The 21,954-nt window shown below is 27.6% G+C and overlaps 1 protein-coding gene across 3 annotated transcripts in view; it reads left to right on the plus strand.

The window, feature by feature from the left end:
• The window catches only part of LOC129981225 (neural cell adhesion molecule 2-like), a 1,216,049-nt gene that overhangs the window by 738,534 nt on the left and 455,561 nt on the right, over positions 1-21,954 (plus strand). For 2 of the 3 annotated variants that reach the window (XM_056091976.1, XM_056091978.1), the window contains exon 3: positions 15,916-15,954. The exons of the other annotated variant lie outside the window; for it this stretch is intronic. In XM_056091976.1, coding sequence (XP_055947951.1) covers positions 15,916-15,954 — 39 coding nt within the window. The remainder of the gene's footprint in view (positions 1-15,915; positions 15,955-21,954) is intronic. 3 annotated transcript variants of the gene reach the window in all.

The following is a 21,954-nucleotide window of genomic DNA, read 5'->3' on the forward strand; positions in this document are numbered from 1 at the left end:
ACCACGTTTTGGCTACTTGAAGGGTAGATATCAATAAGTACAGCACATATAACAGCCATTGCAGCATTCGTGCTGCCAGAAGGATATGAGTTAAAATTACTATAGGTATATTGAGTATTAAAATATGCAAAAACATATTTAAATGGTATTAGAGTCCGTACTCTCGACATCAAGTTGAAAATATTTCGCATTGACCATTCATGTTTTATAAGTATTCCCCTTTTATTTGAAGAACGTTGTTCAACCTGCTCAACATGCTATGTTAATTTAAGTATTTCACATGTTTTAATGAATGTCATGTTTTTAATTACCATCTCACACACTGCTTTAATTCTTCAGTTTTAAATATGCGAGGTCTGGTGGGGCAACAACTCCATCCAAATCTTTTTAGATTTCTAAAAGCTACCGGGTTTGTTTGTTTTTTTCGTTTAGTTTTTTGTAATACTATCATTTTTCTAGTTTGATCGGATTTTCACTCTCTCAAAGACTATTGTTTGAGGCTTCATCCATTTTAATAACATCTACGGCGAAGTATGGCCATATATTGCCTTTGCCCCAATAAACACCACCAAACCAACCAACCTTGAATATAAGTAACCGGACGGATATTTCCTCCTTTGGTTCATTACGTAATTTATTTTTAATCTAAAATAAAAATGAAATTAAAAATTATTTTTAATTTATACATTTAAATTCATTACTTTATCGATTGTAAATCCTTTTTTTTATTTTCAATTAACACCTATCTTTAAAAAAATATCAATCCAATTAAATAGTTTGTTAGAAATGATTCTGTTTCACATTTTGTATTAAATAAATATGCAAGTCTTTACAAAAAAGCAGAAATATTATAACTCTTAAAATAATGCATCTTTCAAAGCCAGATTTTCTTGTAATCCTGAGTTTTCAATTATCAGCGATATCTTCTAAAACAAATTAGCGTCGAAAATTAAAGATTCAAATGGAGCAAAAAAGAAACATTCGGCAAGCTAATTTTTCCCATAAAGGAAGATGCAACAAAAATTGAAAACTCGACCCTTTCTAATTAATTCTTTATGAGTCGAAAACAGCAAAAAGGGGATTTATTTCGATTTTAACTCGAGAAAGAGAGCTTGAAAAAAAGCATAATAAGCTCAAAACAGGATATCCAAGCACGCGAATAATTATCCGGTTTTACGGCAAAGAATGTAGCTGCGCTGAAAAAACAGCAAACAAAACATCCAAACAATGAGATTTCCCAATTCGCTTTGCGGAAGGGAATTGTTTTCCCCGCATAGCTTTGCACGGGGAAAGCGAAACAACGCAAACAAAAGTGAATATGAGGAGGCAAACTAACATAAATAATTCGCGGGGTGTTATCAATATGAATGCAGCCAGATGTAAATGGAAGGGTGAACTCTGTTGCATTTTATCATTACAAAGGCTAAAGGAATATTAAATGCGGAAACATCTTTTGATGAAATTTTAAGCCTGCATTGTGGTTTTGAATAAATGATCAAAGCGAATGCAAGTGGATGCGGTGAGAGGATTTTTCATTTCATATTTTTGTGGTTATGGTAAATCGTGATGGTTATTTTTGGTTTTTATGATTCTCTATTTCGGTTTCAATTACCGAACGGAATATGAATTGTCAGGTATATTAGCATTTTATACAATGTGATTCGTTGAGTGAAGATTATTATTGAATAGTGAAAAGAAAGCAAGTTTGGTTGGAGGTAATTACACAAGAATGGGATATAAATTATTAGATATATTGAAATATTTCCCTAATTTAGGACATTTATGTAGTATAACTTGCTTTGATTGAGAAGAATTTTATGCTTTGTAATTACAAATATTCTTTCAGATAATTGGAAAACACTTTTTGAGATTCATAACAGAGAAAAAAATCTATTTGCTTTGACATTATTCTACTAGATTTAATTCCTTCTTTAGTATTTATTGCTTTTATTTGAAGGATGAATCGCAATATGAATAAAATAATCTCACTTCTGTTGGATATATATTTTTGAATAACATTCTTTTAGGAGACTTCATTTTATGAAGCATTAGAAACGATAGCAAAGTTAAAAGTAAAAAAAAATAATAATTACTGGAATTATATTTCTTTTTTTTTCCCATGCTGTCAAACAAAATTAATTATATATTATTATTAGTAATATTAATTGAATTTTAAAAAAAGTCATTTTACGATCAGAAATTAATTTAGAAGTTTGGATAAAAAGTGGTTTTCTTTCTTTCTTTCTTTTTTTTTTCAAAAAAAAAATGTCAAAATTTTTGAAATTTGCCTGTTCAAAATTTTAAATTGTCTAAAAATTTTCGACAATACAACAACTACATACTTACGAAGAATAGATGATACAGAAATTACACAATATTTTATTTTTATTGTAATTCTAGAACAGATTTTTATTTGTCTTGTCTTTTTCAAACGTATATATCACACAGTTATAAATTAAAGTTCAAAGATAATTCGGAACAATATATAGAATAAACGTATTAATTTTTTTATGAGTTCATTCATCCGCATTTTCAATTTTTTTTATTTTACTTTGTTTTAATTTTAAAAAAAATTGAAAAAGTTAAAGGAAATAAATAGAATGCTTTAACTTATGTAATGTAATACGAATTCCAAATTTAGCTGGTTGTTTCAAATATAGAATTCTATTTAATCTTTCTGTCACTGAATTTCGACAATTTGGTTTGTCATCTTAAAAAAAATATTTTTTATTTTTTAATTTGACGAATTTTTGATGAAGTATTGGACATTAGATTATACACAAAATTATATTTATAATGGCATTTTTAGCATTTTTCTTTCATGAGTTTTTAAGAAATTGCGAAGTTGCAACCTTCTGTAGTCTTCGTCAGAAATAGTAGATTCGTTCCTCTTATTGCTGACAGATGGCAGCACGAATCAGCAGTTTGTCTCGATCTCGGATATTCAAAAGTTATTTACTGGATTATTAAAAAATTGCGATTGAAATGATTAGAAATTAATCTTATATTACGTATATGCAATGGAAATGAATGTCATTTATTACTAATAAATTCTCTTTTACAAAAAAAAATATATATATATGTTTTTTTACTTATTATTATTGCCCTTAGTTTTGATCTATTGAATTATACTTAAATAAAAAATATTCTTTTTATTGTATAATGCCAATTGCTTCTCCGTTTTTACAGTTCAAAAAATTAAAGAAGAAAAGATAAAAGAGTACAGAATATATTTCAATTTTAAATTTCAATTTTAAGTATGAAGTATTAAGTTTCCCAGAACATAGCATATTACACTTTTGACGTTGGTGCCTTTGAAGCATTAGAATTTATTTAAAGAAAAAAAAAACTTTTTCGTTAAAAAAAAATATCTGAAAATAAATTTAGGTACATTAATAAAAGAAGTTATTATTCATTTTGTTCTCTGTCTTTTCATTGTTTTGAATAAACATTGCAATTCATATTCAAATAATTCCCTTTATTTATTTTTTTCTTTTAAAACTCTCTATAACATACGGTTACAGTTTTTACATTAATTCATAAAAATAAAATATAAATCTTCTTTATCGTTAATTTGATTATGAATCCATTATCATTTTAATCAGGATTTTAAGAGTCATCAGGAGAAAAAAAAGAACTCTGGAAACTGGGTTTATAATTATTTAATGAGCATTTTTAATTAAATCAAAGCACTTACTTTCTTTTATTGCTTTACTTTTCACAATGAGAAAATCAGTTCGAATACAGTTGATTTGAATTCAAAATCATTTTGCAAAATAGAGAAATAAGAGCAGTTCCGGAAAAAAAAATGATTTATTAAAGATATGATACCGAAATAAGGAAATAATAAAAATGATAATTATTAATTTAAAAGCTTTAATTAAGGAGAAATCAGAATAATTAAGAGTAAGCAAAAAATAATTTATTAAAGATCTTATAGACAAATAAGGAAATAATCAAAATGGAAATGGTTCATTTACAGATAATAACTGTTAACTGAAATTCAGAAAATTTAAAAAAAATTATTCCTTACTTTATTCAGTTAATATATTAATAATTAAATAATGCCTCATTAATAAGAAATCGCCTTTGGAAAGCAATTTTTTAAGGAGTCATATCAACATTAAGAGAAAGTTGTGTTACTTCCAGCTATACATATGGCATTTAATATAAATTACATATCACGTTTAAAATTATTTTAATTTATAAATCAAAAAGAAATTTCACGCAATCATTTCTATATGCATTAATTTGATATACCCAAATTATTCAGGAACTGTTATTAATTCAACTACTTTGATGAAAATAAAAAATCGACTTCCTTTAATAATACATTTTTCTCTAAGATCAAAGCATTATATTAAAAAAAAATCATTTATTACTATTAAAAATAAATCTGAACACATTTATTTTTCTGTTTAGTTTCTAAGAAACGTAATTAAGAATGTATACTTCTATAAATATATTATATTCTGCTTTCATATCAGATTAAGTTGATTTTAATTCAATTTTTTATAATTGCGATTTGATTAGATTATTCGTAATGTTATTATATATTTCTGTTTATTTAACAGCATAATTAATTCAGGGAAAAAGAAAGGAAAGAAATGGAGAAAAGATCAGTAATAAATAAATTTTTAAAATCTACAGATTTCTTTATAAATATATATATTTATATAATTAGCAAGTAGTGGATAATAATTATTTTCGGTGATTATTTCATGTAGATTTATATTAAAGTGTATAAATTACTTTATATCATTTATTTGAACGTTTTAATAATAGTTTTACTCTAATAGAATGCTAAGCAAAAAGTGATTTTACAATTAGTTTGTTACTGAAATTTGAAGCTTAAAAATAATCTGCACAATAAAAATATAATTATTTTTACGTCAATTAAATCTTTAAAGCATTCAATTAAGAGTATGAAAAATATTTTTAGTTAATACTACACGGCATAATATTTTTATCAGCAAGATAAATTAGATGCTATTATTTTTAAAGCTCCCAATTAAGGACATTGGGAAAAAAAAAATGGCTAAACAATGCTTGCAAAAATTAAGTAAATGTCGAGCTATAAACATTTATTAATTAGTTTTTAATATACTACCTAGTTTAGCTTTCATTTTCGGATGCATCTAAAAATAATGTCACTTAAAACATAATTGCTTTTTGATTGTCTTATTGCCTTTTATTCAACTATAATATATGCTTAATCTTCAAATAGACATTTTTTTAAAGTATTTTTCCTATTTCACTATTCAATTTTCAAGTATTAAAATAAAGAGAGTTAGAGGAGTTGAAATTATTTTTTCAATTAAATATGTGAAAAATTTTTATATGGACGAAAGATGATAGAAATTAAATAAAAAAGTATGAAATATAGTTCTTCATGTGAGTGTGAGTTTTTTTTTCTCAAGTTAATTAAAATAAAATTCCTAATTTATTTAATTTCATAATGGGATAGAGAAGCGAAAAATAAAAAGTGATAGAATTTTATGCTTTTAAAAATCAAAATAACTTTTATTAGAGTTCAAAATTTCTTAGAAAATTTTCACTTATTTTCATTTTTACAGCAAAAAATTAATATTTTTTTTCCTTTAAATTAATAAAATGCCGCTCTCTTAAGCATTGTTATTGACTTTTAAAGCACTTTTAGATTTGTCTGCAAAAACACTCTTTAAATTATTTATAAACTATTCAGTTAAATATATACTTTAGTTGCAATGTATTTAAAACAATATTTCGAAGGAAAACTTTAATTAAACTATAATATACGTAATTAATTCAGTTATTTTACGAAAGTAATGAAAACCATTAGACAGGCTTTCTCTGCCTTTTTGTTTTTTTCCTTCCTGTAATTGTAAACGAATGAAATAAGATATTTTCAGGCTCTAACTGTTACGTCATAATAAAGGAAATTTCCCCATACAGGAAAAATCGCTTTATCAGAATAAAGATTTGCAGTTTAATTAATTCATTTGTATTCAGGACTAAAATGTCTATAGTCTTCTTGGTTTTGTCTTCTTAGTTTTGAATTTATCATTTATTTTAAGTAATATTTGGGAAGATGATACGTAATTTTGTGGTTATTGATTTTATTTTTGGGGCTATTGAGGAGTTATCGCTTCGTTTTTCATTCAAATAGGTAATAAGACAATGTTTTAATGTATTAAATCATAAAAAAAAACTAATCAGTTTGATATTTTTAGCTGGAATTCTAAATCTACAAAATCGCTTTCTGCAACGGACAGTTTCGATAATAAATTATCATATCGAATTTTTTTGTGGAAATTATTATTTAATTTCTGAATTCATATTATCAACTATTAATTCTTATTTATTCAAAATTCATATTGCTTTTTTAAATTATAGAAAGTATAAATATATAATATTTTTAAAAAAATCAAAACAAAGTGGCATTTTATTTGTATAATTAATTTAATTCAATTGTAGTAAGTCGCTTTTCGAAGCAAAACCAAATCCTGTATATTACTGACCTAATAGTTTTGATCAGGGCACCAAAAGAACATGACATCTGAACCGCCTTCAAGTCACTCAACACGCTAATATAAAGAAGAAAAAAAAATGGCCTAATCTAATCTAAGATAACGAACACAACATGCTTACTACTCAAAAAGAAATAATTATCTATGTAATGTCATAAAATAAAAATTATACATGTTAGGGATCATAGTGCTTTCCGAAATAATATTAAATATATTTTGCTCGTGCCGTTATTTAAACATATAAATCCCTTGTTGTAACTTAAAGTACATTATGCCAATGTTGTTACGAGCTTCAACTTAGGAAGTGACTGTGGAATGAAAAATTCAACGAAAATAAAAAGATTCAACTACTTAATCTCTGTAAAGGGCTCCGTTTCTTTTTTTAAACTGGTTGTCTAAAGACGGAAGTCAAACTCTTAATTTGCATTGAGATAATTACACGTCTTAACTGGAAACTGAGGGGGTTCTTTTGGTATGGTAGCGTTGTGAGAGAACCTAGTTAACAGATCAATATATAAAATAAAACTAGTTTCATTAAAAATTTCGGATAATTTTTTTCTTCCAAAATTAAGATCTAATATTCTTTTCTAGTTACTTAAATGGCCAATTAATTTAATGGCATTATTTTCCTTTATATTTGTTTTTACATATCTCCCCAAAGATGCATGAAATTTATCTAAGTCGTAGATCCTGGTTACGAAACTTGGTGCAATTGTTACGACCGTCATTTTATTGCTATTATCAATTACGATAATCTTTATTAAAATATTCTCTATCTTTATGAATATTATAAATTGTTAATATCATTGACTATAATCAACATCTTTAAATAAAAATAAATAAAATGGTCTGAATAAATTTAAATACCAGTTAACTGTTTCGACCTCATCGGAAAATGCATATCTAAAGTATCATAAACATATGTAAATTACATAAATATTATATAAATATAAGAAATAATTGTTAAGAAAGATAATAATTAAACAATTTTTATGTAAATATAATAAATGTCATTGAGTAAACTCGTCATAACGCAAAATGTTGTACTTTTTCCATGACAAGTATACTCGTCAAAAACAGTTAAATGGTTAATAACTATAAAAATCAGTGTGTGATTTTTATTTACCATCTCGGAAACTGAATATCTGAGTATTAAACAGAATTCACAAGTTTCTTATAGCGAAGAAAATTTAAAAACAAATTATGGCAAAAATATCTTTTTCTTCATACAGAACTGTGTCATTCAATTAATAACATTTTGTTTCAAAACTTACGGAATCTATTTGTTACTTCTATAATCAGAAAAAAAAATACCCCAAGAATCTCCTTGGACAAATTCAATTAACATTTCAAGTGACATAACAGTTTCAAATAGAAACTTCTTGAAAAAGTGTTCCATGTATTATATATATATATATATATATATATATATATATATATATATATATATATATATATATATATATATATATATATATATATATATAATCATTGTTAAAATATCCTCTATCTTTCTAATATTATAAATTTTTAATGTCGTTGATTATAATCAACATATTTAAATAAAAATAAATAAAATGGTCTCAATAAGTTTAATTTACCAATTACCTGTTTCGACTTCTTCACAAAATGCATATCTAAATTGTTATAAACATATATAAATTACGTAAATATTATGCAAATATAATAAATAATCGATTATAAATATAATAATTAAACAATTATTGTATTTATATAGTAATTGCCATTGAATAAACTCGTCATAACGCAAAATGTTGTACTTTTTCCATGGCGAGTATACTCGTCAAATATTCTTATTTACCATCTCGGAAAATGAATATTTGAGTATTATATATGATTAACTAGTTTCTTATGTGGAATGAAATTTAAAATATATATATATGAGAAAAATATTTTCTTCTTTATACAAAAATATGTAATTCAATCAATAATATTTTACTTCAAACACTTACAGAATGTATTTGTCACTTCTGCAAGAATCTCCTTGAACTAAATCCCTAAACACAATTCTACTAATATTTCAAGTGACATAACAGTCTAAAATAGAAACTTCTAGAAACAATGTCCTATGTATTATATTATATACGTGATTGAGATGTTAAGCCTTTCTGTAGGGGTCCCAAAGAAGAGTCTTTTCCTCCAGAGTTTGTCTCCTGAGACAGCCAGAATGCGGTTTGATGAATCTCACTTTTATAAAATTTAATCTACAACCACAACCCAAGAGCTTTGATGCAGCGTGAGTCAATCTTCGAAGCCCCTCTTCCACCAAAAATAATGGGCAAAACTCTCCTCAGAGGAATATAAATTTCCTGCCTTTTCTTGTCGGAAATTTCTCCCACCAGTAGTGGAAATTCAACGTCCCGGAAACGCACTCGTACTCATATCCATACAAATATGCACACCAGAGCAAAATGTTACTGGTGTATCCTAGCAAAGGGTATTATCTTCCGTTGCGCAGAAGGTATCTTAAGAGGTATTTCCGCAATTCTGGAAGATCTCTAATCTTAACTAATGACTCCCCGGTGCTCTATTATTCATGCGGACCCCGAGGCGTTTACGCACCGAACTCAGCAGTTTAAAAGAGTTCGGTATGCTACAAGTTTTAGCTATGCATGGTTTATTGTGTACGTGGGAAGAGTCTCCTTGTAGCGGGCATACTAAAAGGTTTGAATATCTTTTTGATTAAGTGTTGAAATACCGCTTTTGAAATCTTGGGAACAAAGCGGTTGTATTTGTCATAGTGTGTTTATGAAATGTGGATATTTGATTCTCGGGGTAAAAGAATGGGGAAATACGACTGGGGATTTTAATAATGGGCCTGGAATGGTACTGGTAAGACTGTAATTGTGCTTAGGAGATAAAACTGTATTTTGATAAAAGGATGCTTGGAGAAAATATCTTATGGTTTGTGTATGCATTGTATACTATCTATTTATTTCTTTAAGGAAATATGGTAAATTTGTAAATAAATCAAATTTTCAATGCTGCAAATGTTTTAATATTTCTTTGTGGGTTTGATTCAATATTTTCATAAATCTATTTATTACAAAAATAAATTGCATGTTATACAATAAAAATGTTCATATTATTATCCTAAAAATAATATTACACATTTTCTTACATTATAATTTGATTTTAAGTTTAAACTTTATTATTATAACATAATCCTCAATCGCAATATAACACAATCCTCAATCGTGTATAAATCTATCACGGTTTCAAATTTATCATACGTTTATGTTCAAAATACAAGAATAACATTATTAATACAATTGGCTAGTTAATATAGTTGTCACTGAATAATCATTTTTTAAATTGTTTTTATAAATTAATAATTTATTTCAGTGAACATAGGCAATAATTAGTCGTTATGCAATAGTAACCTTAATGAGATAATGTAACCTTAATAGTAACATGAGATCAATATGAAAGGTGTTTATTCTTAACTTGACCCGGTAAAGAATTTCTAAACCACTAGTAAGCGTTGCATAATGCCAGTTGTAAAGATGTTTTATGTAACGGGAAAAATTATATTTATGTTATTTGAGTCAATAAATATATTTTTCAAAGAGTTGCGAAATCTAACTTTTTATACAGTCCCCAATTCCATCTGTCATATTTAGTAAAAGATTATCGACATTCTAGAATATACAATAGAAAAAAAAATCCCATTGTTGTATGGTTAAAACTGGCCGAGTTATAACTGATTAACCATAGTTAAAACATATAAAAATGTGTTTTAAGAAACAATGTGAAAAATTAACACTAACGGCGCATAATTTAAATTTGCAAATAAAATCTCTCGGGTCCCCGAAATCATCTGTAAAATTTGTCAAAAATAGCGACTTTTAACTTTTCATTAGTTGTTTAGTATAAAATATTAATCTAATATTTTTTGTTTAAAATATTTTACTAAATAGGATTAATAAGACCAGAGACTATATATATCGTAAATTTTTAACAAATACATTTATTGACTCAAACAAATTAAAATATATTTCTTCCTGTATTTAAAGTATATATATATATATATATTTTACAAAATTGGGATTGCATATGTGTACCTAATGGTTCCGAAATTAACTAATCGTGGTTATATATATCATTAGTGATGTCATTTATCATTTAATCTCATTTCATCATTATCTTTGATCGTACTATATTTTGAGGATTTAAATTCCATCAAAGTATACTTAAATGTTATTCAGCATAGGTGCATTAGTTAATAATTTGTTTATAAATCTAGTAATTGGGATCTAGTTTATTGAAGTTAATTGATAAAAAGGCTAACTCGTGTTAATTCTTGATAGATAATGCGCTTATGGATAAGTATCCAGCGATGTCTGTATTATAAAAGGATTATATTCCAAACTGCTAGTTTTAATATTATTAGTTGTAATAAATAATATGTATTAATTTAAATTGCACTGCAGTACATCCTTAGAACAGACAATAAAAGAAAAGCTCTGTTATTAATTATGGATATTCTTTTGTCTAATAAATTTCTCATTTAAATATTCCTGCGAAATATTTCGATATTTTTTATAGCATGAACATATTATATACCTTTTCATTTATTACCTTTTGATACCTAATGCAATAAATTATAATATAGAATTAACTTGTAAGTTTGTAACAATTCTTTATTAAAATTAATTATTCAACCGTTAAATAATTTTTTCATTTTGTAAAAAAAAAAAAAAAAAAAAAAAAAAAAAAAAAAAAACTGCTAACATTTTATACTCACATATTGTAGTTTTAATAAAAGACTAAGTCACGTATGGAATACAATAAATTTTTCTGCACTTTAAAAAACTTTTTATCATTTAAATTTTCCCTTTCCTTTTAATTTAGGATTCTTTCGAATCTTTAGTTTTTTGCAATCGCGCCCCCAAAGAAGAACTAATTGTTTATTTAAAATAGTTTAAAAATGTAAATACAGTCACGGTCCACAAAATTATCTGATATTTTGTATAGTTTCACTTGAAATCGAATATGTGAAAGCCTAGACGTCGTTGCTAATTACCTATTTTTATATTTATCGTTTCTGCTGAATCCACTTTTTTTAGATTACAGGGCATGGCTAAATAGACGAACTTCATATTTGCCACTAAAATAAAAATGCCAGCCAATTTATTAAGAAGAAAATATAAAATGTGGTTAAACCATCATTCTTCTCCATATTATTATTTTCTTATTGTAATTATTATTATTATTATTTATTGTAATAATTTTCTCGCTTAGATACTTTATATGCTAAGCACATCGGTGTCAAAAGCTGCCGCTAAGATGTGCCAGTTTATAGGAGTTCCGACCCAGTCATCGTCTTTTTTATTTGATTTTAGTTTAAAGTTAGAAAATTCGCGCTAAAATAATGTAAATGCAACTTGTAAATGAGAATAAACTAACAAATAATTTGTAAAGCATTAATAGTCAGGAAATTCTGTTTAAATTAAGCGCACAATTCATTAATAATACAAATTCTTTTCCTGATACATATATTTTTGTCAGGAGAATACAAAAAAGAATCTTTATAAATTAATAAGAATATAAAAAATGTAAGGAAAAGAAAGGCGATGCCCTAAGCCAAAATCTCAACTGACAGAAACAGGATGAACACAAAGAAGGAACTCAGTAAAACATCTTGTATAATCCCAAATTTAATAATAATAAAAAAGACTCGGAATGGCAGAAGCAATACCTTTAAAATAACTATTTTGGAACGATATATTTTCTTTATTGGAACTGTCACCACTGTCAAGTCTTGAAGGTCTTCCTCTTAAAAAATACCGATGGTGTGATATCTCCATTTTTAATATCTACTCTCAAAAGAAATCTGTCCTGTAACGAAATTCCCTACCTTTCATCTTGAAAGAGCCTAAACTGGAAAATGTTTCGAAAAATAAGGTATTAGATTGAAACGAACGCGTTCGCTGAAATGTAACTTTTTCCCATTTTTACGCCAACTCCCGTAAATAGACTACAGAAGAATAGGCTGGAAATCCAAGTGGCACGTCGTTCTGGGTGTTTTCTTCCGTTATATTACAATATCTTATTCATCTGACTACTTTGATACCCAGTTTCTTTGGGCTTTTCGGAATGCAGGAACTATTTGCGGGAATGTTTCTGAATTTAAAAACATACTTAAAGATCCAAGATAACATTTCATGGCTTTTGCTTCATATTAAACAAAAGCAAAATTGTTTTTAGGGAAGCAGGAGAAAGGTTTTACATTGAATTTTAATACTAGAAGTGTGGATATGGTAAATTTTAGAGCACGGTTTTTAGTTTGAAAAGTTTCAGGTTGACTTAAATTGATATTTACTACAAAAGAATTTTATTCAAAAATTTGTTTATATCTATTTCGTATGCTTTATTACAAGAAGACACTATTCTCAGTGTTTTAACAATTGCGAACAAAGAAAACTATACTTTTTTTTTTTTTTTTTTTTTTGTCGTGTGACTATTTTAAAACAAATTTTTGCGCAGTAGCTTATGAGGGTAAAGACCCCTGAGTCCCGAGGGCGGGAAGTCTGACTTCTAGCTCAAATACTTTCTGGGTGCCAGTCTTAATAAATGCACTAATGTGTTGCCATGTCGTGCGCCGTGGAACAAAACATTAGTGCTTTTATGCCGCTTCTTAAAGCAAAATATTCCAAGGGAAGGAAAAAGTAACGTCATACCCAAGGCACTATTAGCATTTGCTAAAACTCTGGTGACGACTGTAGTAGAATATGGTGCCGACTAATAGCAAAAATATTAATATGGTTGATTTTAGAGAACAGTTTTTAGTTTTAAAAATTTCTGCCTGACTTAAATCAATATTTACCGGGAAAAATTTTCTTCAAACATTTTTGTATATCCATTTCCTGTTCTTTCAGTGGTTTAACCAATATGACATGTATCTCAGTGGTTTAACAAATATGTTATGCTTCACAGTGGTTTGTAATTTGTGTCCAAGCATCAAGTTTCACACAGCTGTCTAAAGTTCTTACTATTTTATGCACGCAATTCAAAAATAGCGTATAGACTGACAAACGCTTTTGAAATTATCCTGTCTTCTTCAGTATTTTCAGCACAACTGAAATATATATATATGTGTGTGTGTGTGTGTGTGTGTGTGTGTGTGTGTGTGTGTGTGTGTGTGTGTGTGTGTGTGTGTGTGTGTGTGTGTGTGTGTGTGTGTGTGTGTGTGTGTGTGTGTGTGTGTGTGTGTGTGTGTGTGTGTGTGTGTGTGTGTGTGTGTGTGTGTGTGTGTGTGTGTGTGTGTGTGTGTGTGTGTGTGTGTGTGTGGAATTGTATAGGCATATAGCTCATCATAACTTATCAATAAGAAAATAAGTGTCAGATATTAGATGGCCTTTCTTTGAAAGAAAGGCCATCTAATGAAGATAATTTCAATAATTTTTTTATGAATTATTTAATATTAGCAATTCAGTTTGTCATTTGAATCAGCAAACTGAGTTATATATTATCTATACGTATATAAAGTTCAATGTGTGTGTGTGTGTTGGCTCTCTACAGGCCAGATCGTTCGACCTACAGCTACCAAATTTGGCACATGCATTCCTTGGAGGTCGAAAATGTGCACTTGAGGTCCTTTTTTTGAATTTTTTATTAGAATTTAATTATTAATTAAAAATTAACTTTCCCGCCAAAAAATCTTTTCATTTCCCCACCGCCAAATGAGTGAGGCTTCAGTTTTTTCCCCCACTCTAACGAGGATAGACTTAACATATTTTCGGCCGATAATTTCAAACGATTCTGTTTATTTTCTTAGTGTTTTATGCATTTAAAATTAAACATTGTCAATGAATCGATCTTTCAGATTCATTCGGAAGTACTTTTGAATTAAAATGAAACAGAATAAAGGAATTTAAAAATTTCTAATCTGTATAGCGTTGCCCCAACTGGAGTAGAAAATTCACGCATTTGCTTTACCATAATTGGCGTTGGAAATTCACGCATTTGCTTTACCATAATTGGCGTTGGAAATTCACGCATGCGCATTGTGTTATGATTGTTGACAACTCTATTTTCAACGGTACCGACTTGGTTTTGAAGGCGTAACATGTTTCCGACCTATTATTTCAAACGATTCTGTTTATTTTCTTATAGTTTCATGCATTTAAAACTAAAAATTGTTAATTAATTGATCTCTTCATGATGAATCTGTGAAATTTTGCGGAAAACTTCTTGTGATATTACATAAATTAAGAAAGATATTCTTTAATGCCCATAAAGTTTAAATACTCAGTGGCTCTGTTTTCACTACTCATACTAAAAAAAAAAAATGCTTCGTTTCAGTAAAACTTTTTTTTTATATTAATTGCAATTTAACCATTTCCACTTTAATTTAAAGCAGAAATGCTACGGTAGTTAACAGAAAATTAGAGAGATACATATTACGTTATGTATCTCTTTATTATCCTTTATTATATTATGAATAAATTATATGACTATCAAAATTCAAAACTTTAAAATATTTTGATGAAGAAGCTATTGAAATAGGAGTTACATAAAATATTTAATTATTATAATTTTAACGAGCGTTAAGATTGGTGAACCGGCTGGTCGCCAAAGGCGGTTAGTAATAAATAAATCATACATTCCAGATTTGATAAGATGGAATTTTTAAGCAGTACCAGAAATGCATTGGCAATATATCAAAACCTAAAGATCATGTTATTGCGCCTAAATAGTTGTAAATATTTCTCTTACTTTCTTTTATACATGTTTTCTTCCTTAAAGCACTTATATCATACTATTAAAAGTAATTAAAGTCAATTATTCAGTTCAAATATGTCACATATGTTGAAAGAAAATACATTTATAATTAGATTTAATAGAAAATTTTAGAAATTCATTTACAGAAGATGAAATAAATTATTAAATCCAAATGACAAGAGGAACTGAGAAAATAAAATTAAAGATTTATAAAATTTTATTGAGAGAGATAATAAGAAATTATTTAACATTTAATAGATCAACTTAAAAATTATACTTTTAGGATATGTCATGATTTTGTAAATTTCAAATTCTTCAAAAATAAATATGTGAATTATATGGAGAATGAAATTTTGGTGAAAGCATATATAGAAGCAATAAATAACATCTAGCCTTTTTGTTTCAAAATAATAGTTGAATAACACTGAAAAATATGATTTGTTGACTTTATTTGCAACAATTTGTAAAAAGATGCAGAAAATTGTAACAAAATCAAATTTTCCAAACAAATTATTTTTGATATTTTATTTGTAATGGAAGACATTTCTTAAACATATTAACTAACTTAATTCGAAATTTTATTCTTACTTTGAATTTATTTTTTATTATTGAAACAAAATTTTTCCAAATTTTCACCAGATACTTTCTCACATTTTAGGAGAGCCTTCTGAATACGATATCAAAACTGCATTGTCAGGTAAGACATTGGGTTCTGAAAAGTTTTGTTCACTTTTCCTTTTTCACCATCTTTTTGTTATTGCACTTTCCCTCTCTGTTTTTTTAATAAATATTCAAAAATTTTCTCAATTTTATTGCTATTTAATTTATTTCTATTGCATATGTACTTAATTTTTGTATTCTTTCTTTTAATTTTATATCATTCAATGCATGCATTTTAACTTATCTTTCTTCTATTGATTATTTTAAATGGGTGATTTGTTGCCTTACTTTCTTTTTTGGCAATTACACTGGGCAGCATATATCCCCACAAGCCTATTATTTAAACTGACGTATTACTTTAAGTAATTGCATGATTTGAAATAAATATTAACCTTTTCTAAGGCCGTGGGAAGTATGCTTCGCACCAAATTTATCAATCTTTATATGAAATTAAGTAAGTTGGCATAAGTTCTGAAAATTTTTTTAGTAAGTCAGAAACTTAGAGGCTTCAGTTCTTTATCTCTTACAAAATGATGTGTCTTAATTGTTACTTAATTATTAACTAACCAAATTGATTAATTAATCAAATTAAATTCATCTAATAAGCTAAATGAATCATTTTTCTTATTCTAAGTTCAAGCCTAAAAATATTTAATCATAATATGACTAGAAAAAAATGGTCCTTTAAAGGATTAAATTATAACTTGGCAAAGAAGCATAAATGAGCCATGTCATGGCGTTGAAAATGAGGAATAAACAATCACCTTGCATGAATCATGAATAAGCCGTGACATAATCCATGACATGGCTTAGAAGCATTAATCACATGTGAGAAATTTAAAAGAAACTGATTGAAAAAAATAGGTGTTTTAGAAATAAATTGTTTGCTATGATTAAGTTGGTAACTGGAACATTTCTTTCAAACAAAACACAAATTTGGACCAGATTCTCCTGAAAATCCAGCTGTAAAGTAGTATATTTTTATAAACTACATTCAAGCTAGACTTCGATTAAAGGCGCTTTCCTATAAACTACATTCTAGCTAAACTTCGATTAAAGGCGCTGAGTAGATGCTTCAAGGCTATTATGACAGATAATAGCAACTTCTTCTTTAATATGTCTTTGATTAAATTAACTGGATAAAATTTATATAAATTTCGGAAAAATATTATTGGTGTAAATTGACATATGAGACCAATATATTTCATTCTTATGTCGGTTTATTTGACCGTGTATGTGAAATAGTGACTTATATACTATTCACAAATAATGGAGTTATCTGAATCTGCATTTTAAAAGATTTTTTTTTTTTTAGCAAGACGACTTTTTTTTCTTTCTTTTTGTAATTTATGAGGAAGATAACGCATTTTTAGTTAATGAAGATAACAGTTCTAAATCTAATTAATTGAAATTTTCCTCTCGCGAAGACTAGAATTAGTAAACGTTTTCTAATATGATGTTCAATTACAACTATTTTATTTCCAATTTAATTCGAATTATAAAATATGATGAAATGCAATAATGCTAATAAAACAGATATTTCTCATATTATTAAGATAAAGTCTTCAATTTTCACTAAAAAATAAATAAAATAATATACTGTAAATTTAATTTTTTTGGTGATACTTCGAGTAATTGAAGTAACCTCTAAGGAATACCGAAATTCCCATACCGATTTAAAGAAAATCTTGTAAATCCATTTTTTAAACTAATTTTCATTTCTCAGAAAAGCAAAGGTAACGCAATAGTTACCATCCTTTATTACAGTGCTATTCCTTTTAATATTTGAGCATTTTATCCTTTTCTGAATATGTTATGCTCTGAAGTGAAATTCTCTTTACACTCTATCGGGTTATAAGATATATAGCAGCTAAATGGGACTGCAATATAACTTTTAAGCTGAAAACTGGGTTTCGGGCAATTAACTATGACATCTTCTATTCTCAATGATTAAATATATTTAATATGGTATCTATCTTTGACAAAAATGGCTACTTAATTTCGTCTTTTTCGAATAATCAACTATAATCAAGTGATAAATGGTGGTTCAGTGGTATTTTATTTCGTTGAATTCAATGTTCAATCTGTTTATTTTATTACGCTCATTTTGTATATTTTTATTATTACTATTATATTTCTCTGTTAGAATTTTTCGTTTACTTTAAAATATTTTTTTATAGAGAAAGCACTTTTTAGAGTACATTGTGTTAAAAAAGAAAAACTGAAGGTAAAACATTTTAAAATGTATACTATCGCATTTGAGTACTAAAAATATCAGAGTTCACTTTTATACCGCTTTGATCAATTTTATATCAACAGCATGAACGAAATCTTTAATAACAAAAAAATATACATATATTTGAAAATAAGGAATGGGTATCTTTTCGCGTAAAACCGTCCGGATCGTCATTATTGGATTAAGCTGAAGAAAAAAAAGTAAATCATCTAACAAAATAACATTAAAAAAAAAACCTTTGCTACATGGTGACATAATATTTCCTAGGAAATATGCATTCGTCTTATGTGTAAGGAGACAAACTCCTTCCACATAAAAAAATCATTTAATTGAAGTGATAAATCAAATAACCATAAGAGAATGATTTAGGTAAACCTGTATGGCAAGTAAGAAGTATTCTTGAAGCCATGCTTTTCCTATAAATGAATACTACCATTGAAAAGAAAACTAAAGGCTAAAGTTTTTCTTCATTATTTTATTTTTTTAACCTGCTAATTGCAAATTAATTAAAAGTATTTTTCTGAAAAAAAAATTAAAATTCGGAAATTTAAATGTAAACATTCAGGATGTGCGTGGGCGTAATCTCGAAACAATTCGTTTGAGTGGATAATTTGTTGTAGAAACAAGAAAACGATTTCCATTTTCCAAGTCATTAACTGATAAAAATCTATAATCCTTTCCTTTGGTAAGATTTTGTCTTGCTTTCCCTAGTCAGCTGCTAACTAAACATTACACAGGAAAGAGACAATAAGTCAAGGAATTAAAACCCTCTACATATAGATTAAAAAGTAGAAAATTAGTTTCAAGCTTATAGTGAAGCAAATAAGGGCTTATTGCTACTGGAAATATTCATGCCGGTGTATCATATGTGCCACCCATAAGGCAAAATATGTCAAACTCGCAATGAAATAAATTTTACCGATATTTCATTCATCATTTTCAGAATGTATCGAAATTTGAAGCTTGAAAACGCTTTGGTGTTCTATAATCTACCTCTATTACAAAACAGTTATAAAAAGAAACCAGATATAGTCAGTGGGAGGGATTTGAGTTGGTTAGTTGTCTCAGAGGACACTGTGAAGATAAAATGATATTAAGTTTATTAAATTTTGTTAAGTAAAATATATCCATATATACTATAACATTGTATGAAATCGCAACTAATTTAGAACTAAGCAACTAAACAAAATTATATATTTTTTAATAGTTGAATTGCTTAATGATTTTCAGTTTAGAAGTTGTCTTTGAAAGACCGAAAATTATGTATATTTTCAATATCAACGGTTTGCTAAAATTTCCAAAGGTTGAAAATGAAGAATAAAAAGGAATTGATAATTGCATTTTAAAACGTAATTTAATGCAATAATTTTTTATTTTATTTTAAATAAGTTTCCATAAATTCCTTGCTAATATGTTATTATATTTATTGAACAATATGCAGATGAACAGCTCTATGAGAGTTCTCATGACTCTGCTACAGTTCGCCTTTTCCTCATTTTTTTTGTTGATAATCTTATTTCAAATCTATAGCATTGGTTATTATATTTGATGATACTCTTAATTGTAATTCAAGAATAATCGCAAATCAAGGATAATCAATTCTTTCAGGAATAGCAATGTTGAATAATTTTTACATGACCTCCATGATTATCTAGTAAGAATCGGAATATGTATAATTAATTTGATACTAAAATTATTCTATTTGTAAAATTATTATGGTATCCTTTTTTATTGTAAGAAGTCTTCCAAAAAATTCCCTTACTAAAAATATTCTTTAATTAAATATATGTAAATAAGAGTTAAACAGATCCTTCCCTAAATTTTCTGTAAATTTTATAATTCGCACAACAGTAAGCAAGTTTGATATAAAAGTGAATGAAAAAGAACTGGATCATTAATATATTTTATTCCAAAGCTATCTAGAAAAGGAAGATTCCTATGCTTTTATTTCAGAAAAGAACTGGATTATTGAATATATTTTTATTCTAAAGATATCTAGGAAAGAAAGCTCCTCGTGCATTCATTTCCATTATCGATTTATCTCATATGCATTAAAATCTAATTGAAATCCCATATCAATTTTCTACATCCACAACTCACTCTTTCTGAGCTTATCTGTACGCAAACACTGCCGCCACTACATTATCGCAATAGGTGGATGACCCTTCTTCCGGTGTCCTGATCCCTATGTGGCCTCAACAGTTCCCCTGGTTATCTTACAATGACCACCTGTCGTGAGCTCACCCTCCCCTCTCAGCACAGTGAGAGGGGATCAATTCCAGCGGAGGGGCGGTAACACGCTCTGAGCGAAAAGACCTCGTGGTTCTATAATCTTCAGAAACCTCGTCTCTGTCCATCCCGCTGTAGTAGACCACCGCGACAATGCGGATATCCGATAAAATGGGATGGCAGAACCCCAAGGTTGGTATGTTCGTTAGAGGTTTGGAATTTCTCCATCTATGGTTGCGTGCGTGAGGGCGGATGGAGTGAGGTTAGTTTCTGGGGACAGCCATGGCAAGATTGGAGGGCGGATCTAATTAATTTGTGGGTGTGTTCGTTGTTTCGTCTTGCTTGGTGAGGGTACGAAATGCATCTGCGATGTATTCCTTAGATATAAATTTTGAAGGAGTAAAATAAAACGAAGCATGAAATTCTATTTGGAAAGAATAACGGTTTATATTAATAGCAGATGATGCACTTTTTAAACAGGTAGATGAGGTAAATGTCCTTGAAAAACAATTTGATTCGAGAAATAAAGGTTGCGAATAAATATTTATAGAATTATTTGTAAATATATTATTTTTTTTAATGTACGAAAGCTTACTTTTTGCATGCGATTGATATTATGTTCAACAACTTTTAAGTTTCTGTCCTCTTAATTTTTAAATAGTTGAGTAAGCATCTTAGCATCAGGAACTGAAGTCAAAGAGATAAAATAAGGATATAAATACTAAGTTTAAACAAATTAGAAATGAAATTATTATCTATATTATAGCAGATTTTCTTTTATGAATGAAGGTTATTTCTTAAAAAATGCTTTCATGTTATTGACAACGTGTGTAACAGTTTTGCTGCATTGAACCTCTTAAATTTCTTCATTTAAATAAACATTTATTGGAAACTGAAACGAAATAATGTACAAAGAGTTAACGTAATCAATGTAACTAACCTTTAAAAAAAAATCTCCGAAACCAACGGCTAATCAAAGAAATATTTTAACATTCTTATAGAAAAGGTGGACCATTCTTAAGAATGCTCAGATGCGGTTGAATCATACTCAAAACTTTTGCAATAATGAACCTTTGAATTTTCCAGAACTTTAGATTGAAGTCTAGACATTGAATTGAAACTTATAGAAAAAATGTTAACAGCTCCGTGAAAAAATCAAAACTTAATTTAAGAAACTGTAAATATTTGATTAAGAACTGATATTCCTCCCTAGAAATGCTCTCATGTTTATTGATATCATTTCTAATAACTTTGTGGTATCCAATTTCTTAATTTACAACTTCAAATTAATATCTAATTTTAGTGGAATTAAAAAAACATAAACTATGGAATGTTTGAGATAAAATATCTATCAAATCAGAAGTAAATGCCTTATGTAAGAAATCCGAGACACTTTTTAATAAAGGGATGTTCTTCTCAACGCATGTTTTCATGCGGTTGATATCATGTTCAACAGCTTTGTAGTGTCAAGCTTCTTAATTTTCAACTCCTTTAAATTAACATTTAAACGTCTGGAACTGAAACGAAACAGATTACCGAAAGTCCTCCTCTTAGTAATCTGAAAGCTTAATT

The sequence above is a fragment of the Argiope bruennichi genome, chromosome 8 (genome assembly GCF_947563725.1).
Source record: "Argiope bruennichi chromosome 8, qqArgBrue1.1, whole genome shotgun sequence".
Lineage (NCBI taxonomy): Eukaryota > Metazoa > Arthropoda > Arachnida > Araneae > Araneidae > Argiope > Argiope bruennichi.